The 16,241-nt window shown below is 50.2% G+C and overlaps 1 protein-coding gene and 1 long non-coding RNA gene across 5 annotated transcripts in view; one reads left to right on the top strand and one right to left on the bottom strand.

Moving 5' to 3' along the window:
• The window catches only part of PRDM6 (PR/SET domain 6), a 171,026-nt gene extending 156,788 nt beyond the window's left edge, over positions 1-14,238 (bottom strand). For 3 of the 4 annotated variants that reach the window (XM_074360563.1, XM_074360560.1, XM_074360561.1), the window contains exons 1-3: positions 13,636-14,238; positions 12,563-13,151; positions 3,271-3,578 (exon numbers count right to left, since the gene is read on the bottom strand). In XM_074360563.1, the coding sequence (XP_074216664.1) occupies positions 3,271-3,578; positions 12,563-13,136 (882 nt within the window). In that variant the 5' untranslated portion in view covers positions 13,137-13,151; positions 13,636-14,238. The remainder of the gene's footprint in view (positions 1-3,270; positions 3,579-12,562; positions 13,152-13,635) is intronic. The other variant, XM_074360562.1, reaches the window with a different exon arrangement.
• Positions 13,338-15,892, top strand: LOC141577074 (uncharacterized). The gene is made up of 2 exons (XR_012505612.1): positions 13,338-13,686; positions 14,286-15,892. It is a non-coding gene; the product is annotated as an uncharacterized LOC141577074 (long non-coding RNA).
• The last annotated feature ends 349 nt before the right edge of the window (positions 15,893-16,241 follow it).

Below are 16,241 nucleotides of genomic sequence, written 5' to 3'. Positions count from 1 at the left end.
ACACAAAGAAAATATTAACTAAAAGAGGATAGCACACTTACAACCAATCAAACAAGCTCTCTGTGGCTGATGTATGTTAAATATTAAAAAGTCATTTTTCTCAAAAAAAAAAAAAGCTTTTAATGATTAAACGAGAGGAGTAACTAAGGTGAATCTGATTGTTTCTGTAATAAGCCTTCATGTGTATAATAAAGCACAACCATACTAAAAACAATGAACTGTAAACTGAAACAAAAATCCATCATCTACTTCGAAACAGTGACGGGAAAAGATTAGCAATCCATTTATTGTACTGAAATAAAGATAAGTAACCCTGGTAAGATCCATCAGGACCTAAGTATTGAACTCTAAATATAAAGACATTTCTTCATCAGCAAGTGACTTGAAAAAACGTGAGGAAGAGAAACGATTCCAGCTGACTTTTAAAATGAAATAGTCATGATTCAATTACCTTTAATTTTTTAAAGATCTGCTTTATGTCGATCTGATATTCTGGAAGATATCTTAAAAAGTATGTTCTCAAAATGGATAATTACTACATGAGTCATTAAACAATTATTGCCAAAAGTTTCCTATAGTCTTATAACGTATTCCAATTACTGAATCTTTCTAATATAAATAATATAATGATTAAAATTTTTTCATAACAGAATTTAGATTTGAAAGAAAAGACTAAAATCTAAGAAACAATACAAGGTTTAGAATTTTCTATTATATAGGGAACTTAATTCAAATAGTCACATTTCATTAAAAAGTAAATCATAATGCTTAAAAATTAAAAATAAACTTACACTTCATCTTTTTAAAAAATTATACTAGTAAAAATCTGAAACCTATTAAAGTAAGTATTTTATCTTACAAATGGACGTGGGCACTAAGTTACCCGACCCCAGTCAGTCACATTTTATATGATCTCCCAAGAGTCTGATACATTTTGCATGGCTGCAGTTTTAATATCCTTTCAATCCCCTAAATGCATGTTATTCTAACTGTTCTTACAGATGATAAAAATAAATAGATTATGTCCCAAATTTAGAAGTAGATCGTTCAAACATAAACCTAGCAAGTCTTTTTTTTATAACACAGAACCAAGCCTATGCACCAACCCCCAACACACCCAAGGCACATACCACAAACAAAAGATAAAACTCACTTTGTATCCACTGAAATATCAACAACAACAACAACTAATTAAATTCCCCAGTCTCTTTACTAAAACAGAATTTTAACTTCATCACATACAAATAAAGGTACAGAAGAAAGGCAAGAGTTTTCAGTATTGATACATATCATGATATTCTATCTGTATGGTGGTCTCCTGCCAACATCCCAATCATCCAAAACCTTTTGGCAGGGGGAGAGGGGGAACAACCAACAACAACAATAAACTATGGAATTTTTCTCATGTTTATGGCTTTGTCTCCTGGCATTCTAAAAGCAGGTAAGCACTAAACTCAAGGCATCAGAGGGCAATATAATAATGCTCAGTTTTAACGTTTTCAGATAGAACAAATCTGTACCACTGAACAACTGCTGTATGATTTCCTCAGAAAAGTACTGGCAGACCTATAACTGTATGGTATACAGTTCCTAATAATACCATTGGAACATAAAATGTGTCTGGAATTGTTTAATGAACTCTAAACCATATTGGAGGTTACAACTAATTAGTCAGAAACAAAAACCAACTACAAAATATTTCAAAACCAGACACTTTATTTCCCACTTGTCAGTTTTTCCTATCCAAAAGCTCTAAAAAGGCACTATTTGGTAACATAAATATGCCTAACTTTTTTTTTTTTTTTTGCTTCATTCAAGAACCCTATCTCCAAAGACTAAAAATGTGTAGTTGTTTTCAATAATGGAAATGTAACCTGGAAGCCTGGGCACAGTGCACCAGCATGTATCTGTAGGGCATGTAGCCATGGCTCATCTTGGGCTGCTGGGCTATGAGCTCACAGACTTAGCTCCTCCCCCACCAAAGGCAGCTGTGCAGACACAGGTCTTAGCATCCCACTGCCAATAATCACGTAAGTGTTCCAGAGACCAAGTCTGTTTTTCACAACACTATAATCTCCAGGGCCTAACATAGTGCTGGCTAGAGTGGGTGTTTAGCAAAAATCTGAGTGGATTATCGAATTCCACAAGTTAAATTAGTGAGTATGAGGTGGTGTGTGGTAAAAATGACCATCTTGCAGGTGACTGAGCCAAATGTGGGGGTCAAGGTGCTGCAGAAATGACCCATTAAGGGAACTCTAAGGTCCCTGCCAACTTGGCCCCTGGCATTTTAAAAAGTTTGTTTTCTGGCTAATCCCACTCCATTACATGGCCTCACTCAGATTTACACACTATTACATTTACACACTACTTAAGGGTAAGACTTCTGGCACCTTATTTTCATCAACAACTCTCCATAGGTGGGAGGTATCTAAAACTGGTAGGGAGATGACCTACATTAAGGGTCTGTCTCTTCAGAAGTGGGCCTCAGTAATCCAACATAAAGCTCTGAAAAAAGCCTCAGGTTAATATTTTTCAAATACATGGTTGATTTTTAAGTCATAGTGTCAGGTAAGATTGTACCATTGAAGTATTATCAGTTGAGTTACACCGAAGTGCTCAGAGTTTCCCTATGTTATGATTTCCTATCTTGTTGGAAACTGCATAAATGTACTTTGTCAAAGAAGCAGAATTTGTGATTTCTGATTCATAATACAATTTGCTTTACTTTGGGCACTTGGAAAGTTGTGAAACATATTACAGTTTCTCACACTCAGCGTTTAGCAAACTATTTTTATCTAAGAAAATGAGCTTGACTCTCCTTTCTCCCGTTTATGCTTATGTTCCTTCTTGCCCAGTGTGCAAAAACAAACAACACACTGGAAGAGTTTAAAATAAGCTACAAAGTTCACATAGCTCACACCTTAACGCCCCACCTCCTCTGCTCTATCTCCTCCAGGTTATTTCCTCTTTTTCTCAAGAGCAACAGCCAAGTCCATCACAGCTGGTAAAGAAGCTTATGGTGATTCTATTTTCAGAACCCTGCAGGCCCTGTCTTCTTGGCTGGATTGCCTAGTGCCAGGTCTGGCCCTGCACCTCCTTCCTGCAACTGCTGCTAACACCAGGCATTTGCATGACCAGAGAAATCTAGTCTCCACTACTGTTTGGGGAACGAGGGAGACTCTTCCCAAAGCTGCCACCCGCCAAGGGCCAGGCTCTTTGCCGGCCAAAGCTTCGGCTGGACGGCAAGGTGCCGAGTGGCGAGCGACTTACCTCCCAGAGATGCTGCGTGTTCCTCACGGCGCCGGCTTGCACCTTCTCCGGGGACAGGAGTACGCCCTGGAAGGGGCCAATCCAGGTGCCCTGCTGGATCCTCTGCGCTGCGCAGATGCCGTAGGCCAGGCCAGGCACGGTGCTGGTGCACAGACACACCTCCCGCGGCAGGTCCCGCAGCCACTCGGGCAGCTCTGGCGGGGGTGCGGCGGCCGCGGCGCTGCTGGTGCCCACGAGCCGGCGCAGCGAGTGCAGCGGCCCGTGCATGGGGCACTCGCCGTTGCGGTTGTCCGCACACATGTCGCAACCTGCCAAGACACGCGAGAGGGAGGGGGGAAGGGAGAGGGTTAACCCGGCCGCTTCTGGAGGCCATCCTCTGGTAAACCCTGAGACAACAGCATGCCCGCCCGCGTAAGCCACCTGACAAGGAGGTGACGCCGCGAGGGCGCCGAGGCCACTGGGAACACAGGAACAGATGACCCGGCGCGCTTCCTTGGAATCCGCTGCGCCTAAATACTCCTGGTACGGGATCAAGGTCCCCGGCATCCCTAAAGGCCTTCCAAGCTGGGTGGGGCTGGCGTCGTTTCCAAGGAACCGACGGCTCGCGGTTTCTGTAGGTCTCTGGGCCTTTCTCTCCCTATCCCCTTCTGTCTCTAGCTGCCTCCTACCCTCTTCCCTGTTCGCGCGGGTTCTCTCTCAATGAGGTTTCAAAGTGTGTTTATCATGGTACTAAGAATAAGAGTTGTGGTGGTCCGTCATTTGACCAGTCTGATACCTTGGAGAGATTCTACCTTGGTCGCCTGGGTGTGTTTGGTTTTCCTTTCTTTTCAATTACAGAAGACTCTTAGAATCACCACAGCAGGTGGGCAACCCGTCCAGCCCCGGACGCCATCTTCATTCCTAAAATCACGCGAGAGGGTGGAGCCGGCTTTGGCCCCACGCGTGTGGGCGGAGCCGGCTTTGGCCCCAGGCGAGTGGGCGGAGCCGGCTTTAGCCCCACAGCGCCCCAGTCCTAGATCCCGGCCGCCCAGGGCACACTGGGGCTGGGATCCCTCGAGCGCCCGCTCCAGCCAGGTGGGACGGGTGGGGAAAGGGGAGCTGTTCTGGCCGGTTTGGGGTGCCCTGTGCTTGCGTGCAGACTTTTCCCAGAAGCCCCCCCCAAAAAACGAATAGCAAATTTAATGATCAGGATAATGGGTCTTTAAGGATCAAGATAAAGGTTCAATGGAAAGGGCCCCAACTCCGGCCCAGGAGGTTGATTCTCGAAGTAAATGCATCTGTTTTGCATTATAAACTAAGTGAGAGTTGTAGTGAAGCCTGCTGTCTCCTAAGTTCCTCAGAGCAGCCGGCGCGCGAGGGGACCCCCCACCCTCTGCGGAGGACGGCCGTGGACTCCCAGTGTCCGTCGACTCAAGCTGTGCAGGAACAGGCCAGGCAGACGCGGAAACCAGGCCTGCGGCGACCACGCTGTCGGATCGCAGCGCCCTCCGGGTTATTAATGGGCCTGGCGGAGCCGCCGTGTCTGCGCCCTGGCCCTGCGGACCTGCCTCTGAGAGGCGGCCTCGGCGCCCGCCGGAGAGACAGGCCTCCTTGGCCCAGAGTCCCTGGGGAGCCGCGGCGCCCCTGCGCAACAGAGCCCTGTGGGGGGCTGATATCGCGAGAGTCCCGACCGGCGGAGACGGCAAGAGCTGGAAACCAGCAGATGAGCCAACGCTGGGCAGTAGGTTGCCCTTGGGGCCTTTGGGCAGCTGCGCCCAACTTTGGTCACAGCCAGTCCTGATGGATCGTCCTAGGTGTGCCCTATCCGTGCTGGAAAAACTGAAATGCCCAAAGAACCTGTGACAGAGTGAGTCATTGAGGAACCTTCGAAGAACACCTAATCGCAACCCAGGATGGTGAGCGAGTCCCCGTTTTGTCATTTGCTTCACAAGTTGAAGGTTGATGCTGTGAGCATCCTATCTCAGTGGAGAAGGGCTCCAGTCTACTGTGCGGTCAGTTATTCCTGCACTTCTCCCAAAAGAGCCCCAGGAATGAGGGGATCTTTGACTACACCTTTTGAAGGTGTCTCAAGTGAAAAGCAACAGCCTGCTTCTGCAGGTGGTGAAGTCCACGCCTCTGGACCTCCTTCACACAAAGGCCGCCTCTTTCAGCAATAACAAACGAATGTCCAAACTGTGCCAAGTTTTTGACCCTAAGGCCTAGATGGAGGGAAGTATTCTCACCTTTATCCATATGTCAATCCCTCCAGAACACATACACTTCACACACCCTCTCGAGCTTCTGACTGTAGAAACAAAAACTTGAAGACAAAGGGGAGATGGAAAGGAAGACAATAAAAAGTCACAATTACCAAGAGCCTACTCTGTGCCAGTCACCTATCTTGAACCAAACAACCACTGTGTTATCTAAATATCATGTTTCCCATTTTGCAGATGAGGCAATCAAGGCTTCATGAGCAATGTAATTTGATCAAGGACCAGAAATAAAAAAGTGGCCAAGAAAGACAATCAGGTCTGCCTGACTCCAAAGCCTCCAAAGCTAGAGATCTAGGAAGATTAATGAAAGCTGGGAGAATTTTATAGCCAAACTCATAACTCCATCAGTAGAATTGAAATATTTCACTGAAGTCACCATTTTGGGGCCGCAAAAATTGCTGTAGCATGATTGAATTACAGAGATTTCTCCATCTCTTTCCCACACTCTTGGGTTTTGGGAGGTTAAAGTAAAAGGATGATTTGGAAAGTAAATAGATAATGTCCATAATTTTGAATTTTAGTGCCTGACTTCAGAAATGGCCTTTCAGCACCTCAGCAAAAATAGCTTAAAACAAATGACAATAAGCAAAGGCAATATGCCCATAAAAATAAAAATAAATCACCCCAGGGAGTTGATTAACGGACTTTCCCTTTCTGGTTGGCTCAAGGAAACAAAGGGTGAGAAGAGCATTTGGTATTCACTCCCTAACAGTCCATACCAGAGATTCTGTCAACTTAACAAGATCTCCACAACTTGTAACATCATACCAACTACATCAGCAATAAAATAAGGAGCAAAGGTGCCAACTCCAGCCACCACCCACAAAGACAATAAGCACACTCCTGATATTTGTTATGCATGACAGAGTATGGCTAGTCCGTTTTCTAAGTCCTTTGAAGCACTTCTACAACTTATTAAATTTCATTTGTCTCCATGTTGAAACACTTAATAGTGGCATTCTGCAGACTGAAAAGCTGAGGCTCTCCCAATATAGTAAAAGAATACCTGCAGGGTAGGCAAGGCCAGTCCACTTGCATTAGTCCATCCAACACAAGTCTTCTTAACTTATAAACAACTTCATGCTATTTCAAAATATTCTACCTGAAAAGCTGACCAATGACATCAAAATACATATTATATCCTAATGTTATTGTTAGTGTTAATACACAAAACTTCTGCCACTGAAAATACTTGGCTTCTGACTTATGTCTCAGAGTCCCAAAGTAGCTTGAGGATGGTTCAAAACAAGTAACTGATTGCTGGGGGTTGACCAATGTGGCACAAGGGGACAAACATTCAAGCCGAGTGTTTTCTAGACAGCGAGCCACAAACACCTGCATGAAAAAGCCTGAGGGAGAAGTGGGCTAAATGCCCAAACTACAAATTAAGTGTTCCTACTTTCTCTTAAAATCAGGGTAAATTTTTACACAAGTTCATAATTACTATTCATAGAGTCGTCTATACTTGTGAGAGAGATCATCTTCTCTAAGCAAGATATTTTGAAATACCATTTTAGCATTAAGGAATATGAGAGATTATAGTCTCTTTTCTATCTTGAATAGATCTGTTAACGCTCCTGTTTATGGGTCCCGGAATGAGGGGAGGGAGGTATCATTAAGTTATAGATTTGTTCACCTACTGACTTTCGGAAGGTCAGGCCAAGTGGAGTGAAGAGCTGACTTTCACTCTTCACTTCTTACCCGTCTGTATTGTTTGAATGTTTTTATAAGGGCACGTGCTACTTGTGTAATTGAAAACGGATCTACTTTAAGGTAAAAGGGGCAAGGCAGGCCAGAGGTCTCTGGTATCTCATTTCTTGTTATAGGAAAGGTGAAATATAAAACGATGAAGGGTTCTTTTGGTGCCTGGAGACGCGGACAGGCTGGCGTGGGCGCAGGAAGAGTCCGGACCCGCGGGAAGCGCCTGTCATGCTGGGCCTTCGCTCCCCAAAGTCTTGTGGCCACCTTCGCCTGCCCTTACGCGTCCCTCAGAAAGAGAACCGAGGAACAGCTGAAAAGCCTGCCTCCCCGCCTGGGCGGCGGTGACCGCTGGGCTATAAATCCTCTGTGACTGCCACCGAGGTCGCGGCCCTCTGTCCCGCAGGCCGAACCCGGCGGGGCCGGCGCCCATCGATCCCTGCCCGGTGACGGCGACGCGGCCCCTGGATTGCCGCCTGCTGGCAGCGCCGCGTGCGCGGGGGCGCGGGCACCGGGCTTCGGGGTCGCCGAGGGGGCTGGCCGACGCGCCGAGGGCAGGCGGAGAGCGGTGGCCAGCGGTGGCCGGGACCTCCCGCACCAGGGCCCTCCCCCACTCCAGCCCGCGCTCTTCCCTTGGCCCTCCACGCGCCTTAGCCATTGGCTGGAAGCGGTGGCCGTGGACCGTGCGGGGGGTGGGCGCAGCACTTAATCTGAACGTTGAAGGGCCTCGCTCCCTTCCTGCCAGCGAAGACCTCTCTTAGGAGACCAGACATGATCGCTGCCACCTGCACTCTGGAGTCCCCACCAGCCTCCCGGCCCTCTTCTTCCACCAGAAAGGGGTCTTCCAGGCTCCCGGGAGCGGATCTAGAGGCAGATCAAGAGGCGTGGCAGGTTAGCCAAGCTGCCAAGAAGGGGAGCCGACTGTGGTCTCGCCCTCCGCGAGGCGGCCCAGCTCCCGCAGAACCTTCTGAAGGACTCTCTCCAGGAAAGTTTAGAGCTCCCCACGAATATCAGACGCTCTGGGCTTTCTCGTCTCGTCTCGGCCGCTGGCTTGGCCCTGGGACCAAGAGGGAGAGAGAAAAGAAGGAGGGAAAGAAAGAGGGAGGAAATGTGGATTTTATTTGTCTCCCTATGACTGTGTTAATAAATTAAATGGGAGCGCCAGTGTGTGAGGGTGAGAGAGTATTGCGCAGAGATAAACCTCGCCGGCCCCTGCCCCTGCGAGGCCGCCATATACAATACGGAGATGATGAATAGGACGCGCGAAAGGAGATCGAAGAGGGTCTGGGCTGGCTCCACTCGCTCCTACAAAACTATAGGGCAATTAATTGTGGCTTGTCCCCTCATCCTTCATCTCCTGGTGGCACATATCGATGGAGATTACTGCTGATGGACCATTTTATCACCTTAAATAAACAGTCGCCACCTCTTCTAACCTCAATCTAATATATATGGCTCTATGTTCGGTTTCAGGGCGCTAGATAACGAATGATGTAAAATAGCTAAATCATGTGTGTTCCGGGCTGGGGCCGGGCCTGCACACAAAAAGAGAGAAAAGAGAAAAAGAAAAATAGAACAACACAAAAACCCACACACTGACGCCAAGCCTCCCTCCCACAGGGGACGAAGTCTGAAATCTAACTTGCTGGCTGGCCACTTACAGCGGGGACGCTGGGCGGGCGTAGCGTATCGAGTGTGCCTCGGTGACAGGAAGATCCCACTGGTGGGTTAGTGGGCTCGGGAGCTTCCCAAACAGGACCTGCGTTTTCAAACTGGGTGGGACGGGATTAGGGAAGGTCAGATAATACTCACCCTCCTTTTATCTCTCTCCCTGACCCCTCAACCAATCAAACCCCAGAATTCCTTTTCTCCCCAGTACCTCTCCCCAAACCTTTGGAAAGGGGGGCAGTATCAACAGGGGAACTTCGGGCCCAGCTCCTACACCTATGCACACGCCAGCGCTGTTCCCAGTGCAGTTCCCTGCGCGGCAGGGCTCCCAGAAATCTGGAGGAGATAGAGACCTCTCGCTGGGGAAGCTCCCGAGTGGCCTGACTGGATTCTCGGCAGAGAGACCCCGGAGGGCTTAGTCCCTTCCTCTCTCCCAGGTACGAGGGAAGAACAGTTTTAAAAGAAGACATGAAAAGGTAATTTGGCTCGGCCGTCTGCATACAAACACAAGCACCCGGCGCACCCTTTTGTCGCTGCTCACTACCTTCCAAGAGTAGTGACAGGGTCTCAAACAACGCATCGGGTCCCGGACCGCGAGAAAAGGCCACTGCAACGGAGCCTGACAGAATCGATGGCTTCAGGCAATCCAGCAGCAATTGAAAGCAGTAATACCAGAAGAGGAAGAAAGGTCCCCATCCCCCATTTATATTACACAAGCCCCACCGGACTTTAAAAGAGATGAAAAGAGAGCCAACTACGCATTCAGAGCTTCAAGTGGAAAGTGTACTTCAATCACAGAATAAATTCATATATGGAGTTTGGTACATACTGGAAGAGCTCACCCGGGCTAGCCTGTATAGTTTCTGCTGTTTTAAAAAATCTTTTTGTGTGAAAGAAAGCTACAAGACCCTACACTATGCCTTCACTATAGCATTTGCCATAGATGCCAATAAAGTTTCAAGGTGAAATTAGTGGTACTGATTCACAAGTGTTACTAGGTTGCTGATCCCAGTCAAAAATAAAAAAAGTTACTTTTCTGAAGGGAAAAGAGAAGTACAAAGTCCTCTTTCCTTGCCTTATAAGAAAAAGAGCAAATGACTCAATACCCTTTCAAATACAAAGTCATAAAAATAAAGCAACACTGGTCACATCACAGAATTCTTTTAGAGGGAGAAGGCAACAGACTAAAAGGAAAACTAGGAAGATCTGCACATGATAAACTAATAGGTGCTTTCCTTCTGCCTGCCTCTCACCGCATCCCCACCCACATACAACCTGGGAATGGGGAGAAGCTGTTTTTCACCATCTTTCAAGTGACATATCAACTTCCCCTGCCAAGGGAAAAAAAGTTTCCCACCCTTTGCACTTCTGGTTTGTTTTGATCCCCAAGTTGGATTCAACTCAACCACTTCTCACTTCATCTTTGTAAAACATATCTCATGGTTCAAATGAGTGCCTACTCTTGTCCGGAGAAGCTCATGGAAGAATGGCAGACCTGGGCTCCCAGCATCACACACAGAGCCAGCTCAGCTTTCTCTTTTCTTTCTCAATTGCCCTTTGATTAGAGAGCAACGTGAAGTGTAACTCTAATAGGGCAATCTGACTTCCTTTCCCTCTGTCTTTGCCCCTGCACTTTGCACACTGAAGCAGCCCAGTCGACTCTAAAAGATACCAGAAGATTAACACAATAGGAATAATTTAAATAAATCATAATTCATTTCCTCCAGCCAGGAAAAAGAGGTACCTAGGCAAAAAACTGGTTCAATAGCCACATATTAATTAGGAATCTGGCCCAATTCTTTCTCTGATTAGGCTGAGTTTTCTCTGATGAAAACATATTCAATCTCAAGACTGCACTGTAAACAGTATAGGGAGCTCAGCGCACAGCCAGGGCTTTGGGGTGCACTGCCCATATGTTTCCCAGCACTGATTTAATTCAGAAGAGAAACTGCAAGCTTGATGAAGCACTCTCAGCCCACAGGACTATATTTTGCTTTTCGGTAAGAAATACCGTTTACAAAGCATTTCTTATCTTTTTATTTCACATTTTAAAGAACTGTTTTGATAACATAATTAAGAAATTCAGTAGGAGATAAGTATTTTTTGACATCCACTAAGACAATAAAGTTTTATAAAATTTTCTGTAACTCTAAAATACAACAATCTTAACTGCCAAAACCCTCATTTTAAACCAATACTTTATCCAGAGACTCTAGAAAGGAAAAAAGTAAATACAACTGCTCTTTTTATTAGTAATAACTATCTCCATCAGAACAATGATCTCCAACCATTATGAAAAGATTAATACACCTCAATCACTAGGCTTGTGCCCATTGTTTTCAATCAAAATGATAACTTTGGGAGTCCTTTAAATAACTATAACCTGCAGTTATTTTGCTTTCACAACGAATTAAGAAGTTCACGGATTGGTAGGCATTCTGCAAGAAGGGACTTGTTCAAAATCGAATGATCATACACATTTATGATCAGCTTTCCTCATACAGAAGCTAGATGAAGGACTAAGATGAAGAGAAGAGCAGAGTGAGTGCTGATTTTTCAAATCCTGTATTGCTTTCAGTCTGAGTCTCAACTCGCTTTAACGTTCTCTCCAGGAGTCTCTGGAAGTGTATTTAGCACTTACCCCAACACACTAAGTGTAAACATAGCATAACGTCTGAAATTACCATAAAGAATTGGATATAAAAAATAACACATTCTTGATCTTCATTTAGAGTTTTGTTTCAAAACCTCAAAATGGAACTACACTTGTGATGAGAGATTGAAATTGTGAAAATAGAAACGGAAGCTAGAAGAGAACTGATGTTTAATTAGGCATTTGCCATTTACGTGGGGACAAGGAAGGTGAGCTCCTCATACTAAATTACTGTAACCCTCACTTTAAAAAATACGTAAGCCAACAAGCGTGGCTACGGACTGCAAGCGCTTGCAGGGTCAAGGGTGCACGGAGAATGCGGGATCCGCAAGGAACGACCCTGCCCTTAATTCGGAAATGTTTTCTCACTAAGCAACTGGGGTTTTTCTTTTTCTTTTCTAAATAAATAGTAAACCTAAGAATAATGCCTGTCTGCAGGGAGAGACTGACCCAGTGTCATCCAAAACTCCGACTTCAACTAAGCCTGGCTAGCCAGCAGCTCTCGGCCAGTCCCCCGACAACCCAGCGGCCCGAAAATGAGCTGACGCAGTTAACCCCAAAGGTAAGACAGCGAGAAGGAGAAACCAGCCCTGGAATCCACGCTCTCCAGAACCGCTGAGAGTGCTTGCTTTGTCCCCGCCTAAGCCGGGCCGGTCCCCGGCACTCCCATCGCGCGCTGCTAGTACCCGCCCGGCCGGGGCGCGATATCCAGCGGGAGAGAATGATCTGTACGCCCCGGTCGGAGAGCAACTAGAGTCTTAAAGAGACTTGAGCCTGGGAAGCAGGGGATGAAAGGAAGGGGAAGAGGTAACGCAGAGGTGCCACCCGGCCATCCTAACCGTTCTCTTTCCTTTCCTAACCGAGAAAACTTTGGCTACAGTCGTCTGGGAGGTGCAGGCCTGCGGCCAGGACAGCCCACCACCCGCTGTCTCCCTCAGCCATCCCGCCTCCCCGACGGGCTCCCGCGCTCGACGGAGCCAGCGCCCCGGGAGAGAGCGCGCGGGCTGCTACTACGTACGGTTGTTGGGGTCGCTGGTGTGCTGGTTGAGCGGGATGATCTCCATGCGCTGCTGGCCGTACAGGTAATAGTCCAGCTCCTCCGCGCTGCAGCGGAAGCGCGGGGCGCCCCGACCATCCCCACCGCCGCCGCCGCCACCGGCGCATTTGGAAGGCCCAGGGCCCGAGGCGGCGCCGAGGCACAAGTCCTTAGAGGGCAGCGGCTCCGCGGCGACGGCCAGAGGCGCGAACACCGGCAATTGCGCCACGGGCAGGGCCGAGAGACCCGCCAGCGCGGCGGCGGCGGCGGCAGCGGCGCAGGAGGCAGAGGCGGCCGAGGTGGAGGAGGAAGCCGGAGTGGAGGAGGCAGAGGAGAGCGAGGCGGGCCGCGGGCGCAGGCTGTCCGGCGGGGGCTCAGCGCGTTCCGGGGGCGGGGGCGGCGGCTGGAGGGGCTGCGGCGCGCCCAAGGGGCCCGCGGCGCCGCCGCCCTTGAGCGGACCGCCGCCGCCGTGCGGGAAGAGTTGCTGCCAGTGCTGCAGATAAGCCGGGTCCACTTTGAGGAAGGCCGAGCCGCCGGGGTCTCCGGGCTTCAGCATGTCCGACGCCTCAAGCTGGGGGCAGAGGGCGGAGAGGAGGGCGCGCGTGAGCCGGTGAGGGCCTGGTACGAGAGGGGCGGGGAGGACGGTCGCCAAGACCCTGGAACAAGAGTTTGAGTCCCTGGCTCCGCCGGCGGCAGCCCGGTTCGGCGACTCCCTCCCAACTCTGCTGGGGCGTAAAGTTTACTCTGAATCCGCGGCGCCGCACGAGGGGAGCTGTGTGCACAATGCCTTGCTCCCAGAGCAAGGCTTCCAGCGCCCACTCGGCACTGTGGAAGCCCGGCCAGAGGGCGCTTCCTCGCTGAGCTCGGGGGCAGGACGCAGCCCCCGCCCTCTGCCCGCGCCCGGAGCCGACCCGAGCCAGAGTGGCGCAGCGCCTGAGCCGCGCGGGCCTCCGGCGCCAGGAGGCGGGACAGTCTCGCCCCCCGCCCCCAGCCGGGGACCTCCAGCCTCCTATCCCCGGGCCCAAGACCCACAGCCCTAGACGAGTCACGCTTACCTGAAAACTCAAGAGCCGCCGGCGGGTGCGTGCGTGAGTGCGTGTGTCTCGGTAAGCGTGCGGGAAAGTGTGCGCCCCCGGTGCGCTACATTCCTCTGGGCAGCGCGGCGCTAAGCGCTAGAGATCCGGCCGCCCGGTACCTTCCCGGGCCGCAGACTAGGGATGGGGAGGCCTACGGAGGGCAGTAACACCGAGCGCCAGAGCGCGGGCGGACCCGGGCGCAGGAGGATGCCGCCGTGGGCTGCTGCGCTCGGCCGCTACCGCGTCCCGGCTCCTCCGCTCCACGCTCTGGCAGCCTCCCGGCTGGACACGTGGGTTTTACGACAGCACAAAATACAGGAGTGTGTGTGTGGGGGGGGGGGGGTGTCTGTGTCTGTGTGTGAGTGAGAGAGAGGGGGAGAGAGAGAGAGAGAGACACGGGGTTGGGGGTAGGCGGGAGGCAGGCCAGAAGAACCGAGGGGAGGGGAGAGGGAAGAAGGAAGTTCTAACTCGGCTGTATTCACACACTGCCTGTGCGCCTCTCCTGCGCTAATACCTCCTCCGCCCTCCCAACCCCAACTTTTTTTTTTTTTTTTTTTTTTTTTTTTTTTTTGGCGTGACGTCTCTCGTTCGCCTGTTGTCTCTTTCTGCCCATGATATGTCTTTTCTAGGTGCCGGCTCACTGCTCTGGTCCTGAAAGCAATGGAAACGCGGAAACCAGAATGCTGCTCGGCACGCGCTCGGATGTCGGTATCGCAGCGGGCGCTCAGGGTCCGGCGAGTGGACAAAGTCCCGGCATCTGGTTTGCGCTTTTGCCGGACTCAGTTTTCCAGGAGTACCTCTGGATGCTGGAGTCGACTAGCCCCGCGGCGCAACCTCTAACATAAATCCTAGGTGGTGGGGGAGTGAAGGGGTAGTCTGGGGCGGGGTCGCTGTTGAGCTGGAAGGAAAACCTCAGTCCGCGGAGAAGGAGGCAGTTTTTGCCGAGATGGGAGGCGTAAGACCGAGGGTCTCTAAAGGACGCTGTTCCTGGAGGGACTCAAGCCGGGTCGCGGGGCTGGGAGGTGGCTGCAATGGAGTCACACCGCCCAGCGCTCAGCCTACCCACTCTCGAGTTTTCTACCTGGGGGGCTCGCTCATTTTCGCTTTTGGCACACAAGGCAAGTATCTAGAGCTACGTCTGATGGTACAGTTGTTCCCGGACACAGGCGAAGCTTGTTTGTCTTTGGCTGCCCCGACTGCCCCGGAGGGTCACGTATAGGTCTCTCTCCCCCAAACCTGGCGTCGGAGGTGCACGTGGGAGCGCAGCCCCAGCCCCACCCCTACCCCCGCCTTGCGTACTCCCCGCGCCTTGGACCGAGGCAGCCCTTCCAGCTGTGGTTTCACAGCCACGAATTAAGCGTCCACCCCAAGCTTTCCAGGAGTTCGCAGTAGTCAGTGGGCTAAGGGCTCCGACCCGCCGAGTGAAATTGACCGGCTCAGGAGCTTTCTCATCGCCGGAGTTCTGTCCATACCTCAGAGAGAAGAAGTAACATTTGTCTTTCCTCAATCAAACCAATTTATTTAGCACCCGCCACTCTGAACAACTAATAGCCATTCTTTTTGTCTTCCCACCACTCATTTCATCTGAGCCTGAGAAATGCGATGTTTAGACTTTGCTCGGGTCTCACGCAGGATGCCTTGGTGCTGGTTGGAACAGAGTTGGACCGAGAATGTTTTGACTGGCGTCGCTGTGACAAGGTCATCAGTCATCCTTGGATAGATTGATAGTACCCAAGTTTAAGGCAAATACCTCGAGGGAAAACCCACGGTGCCGCGGACCCCGAGGCTAACCAGGCAGTCTGCGTGCTTTGAACAACTCCATCGGGAGGAGAGGATGAAGTTCTAGGCCTTTTTCAGTTAATCTGCTCGCAGAACTGCTGAAGAGTAGCTGTTGCACGAAGGGAGAAGAGGCACACTCTCTCACAGTCTCCCGGTTCATTGCTGAGAAACGAGACTTCTCTGTTCTCTGGGAGAGACAGAGCACCGTGGCTGGGAGCCCGGATACTGCGGCAGCGGCCCCGCCGCCTTGTTGTTTTTGTGCAGACCGTCTACTTACAAGTACTCGGTCCCCAAGACTGACTGTCCCAAAGAACTCCTCCCCGAACTGCCCCTTAAACACACTTGAAAATCTCGGAATTTTGAGACGCTAGCTGCAGCATCTGCTCCCGAGGCCTCTTGCCGCCCACACTCTGGGAAGCCCGGGAGTTCTCTTCCTAATAAAGACTAACTAACCATTTGTGAGAGCTTTCCACAAGTCAGGCGTGGGTAGGAGCTTCGAGTAAGCAACCATGCGGAGAAAGCATTATCATTAACCCCCATATTACAGATGGGGACACTGAGGCTCAGAAAGGTTAGGTAGGTGCCTGAGGTAAATGTCGTTAATTGGTGATGGAGACAGATACAAACCCCGACCAATGAGGCACCAAGTGCATTTTCCTGCCCACCCTAGTCCGGAAGGACTGGCGCCTGAGGGCTGTGGGAGCACCTGTGGGGGAGATTTGGCTCCCCTCGCTGAGGGGACCCCGGGGAGAAGCAGAGACTCCAGCGGAACCCACCTCCCCCTCTATGCCTGTGTGTGGCGTCCC

Source organism: Camelus bactrianus, chromosome 3 (assembly GCF_048773025.1).
Source record: "Camelus bactrianus isolate YW-2024 breed Bactrian camel chromosome 3, ASM4877302v1, whole genome shotgun sequence".
Lineage (NCBI taxonomy): Eukaryota > Metazoa > Chordata > Mammalia > Artiodactyla > Camelidae > Camelus > Camelus bactrianus.
This window is presented reverse-complemented; position numbering and strand designations above follow the sequence as displayed.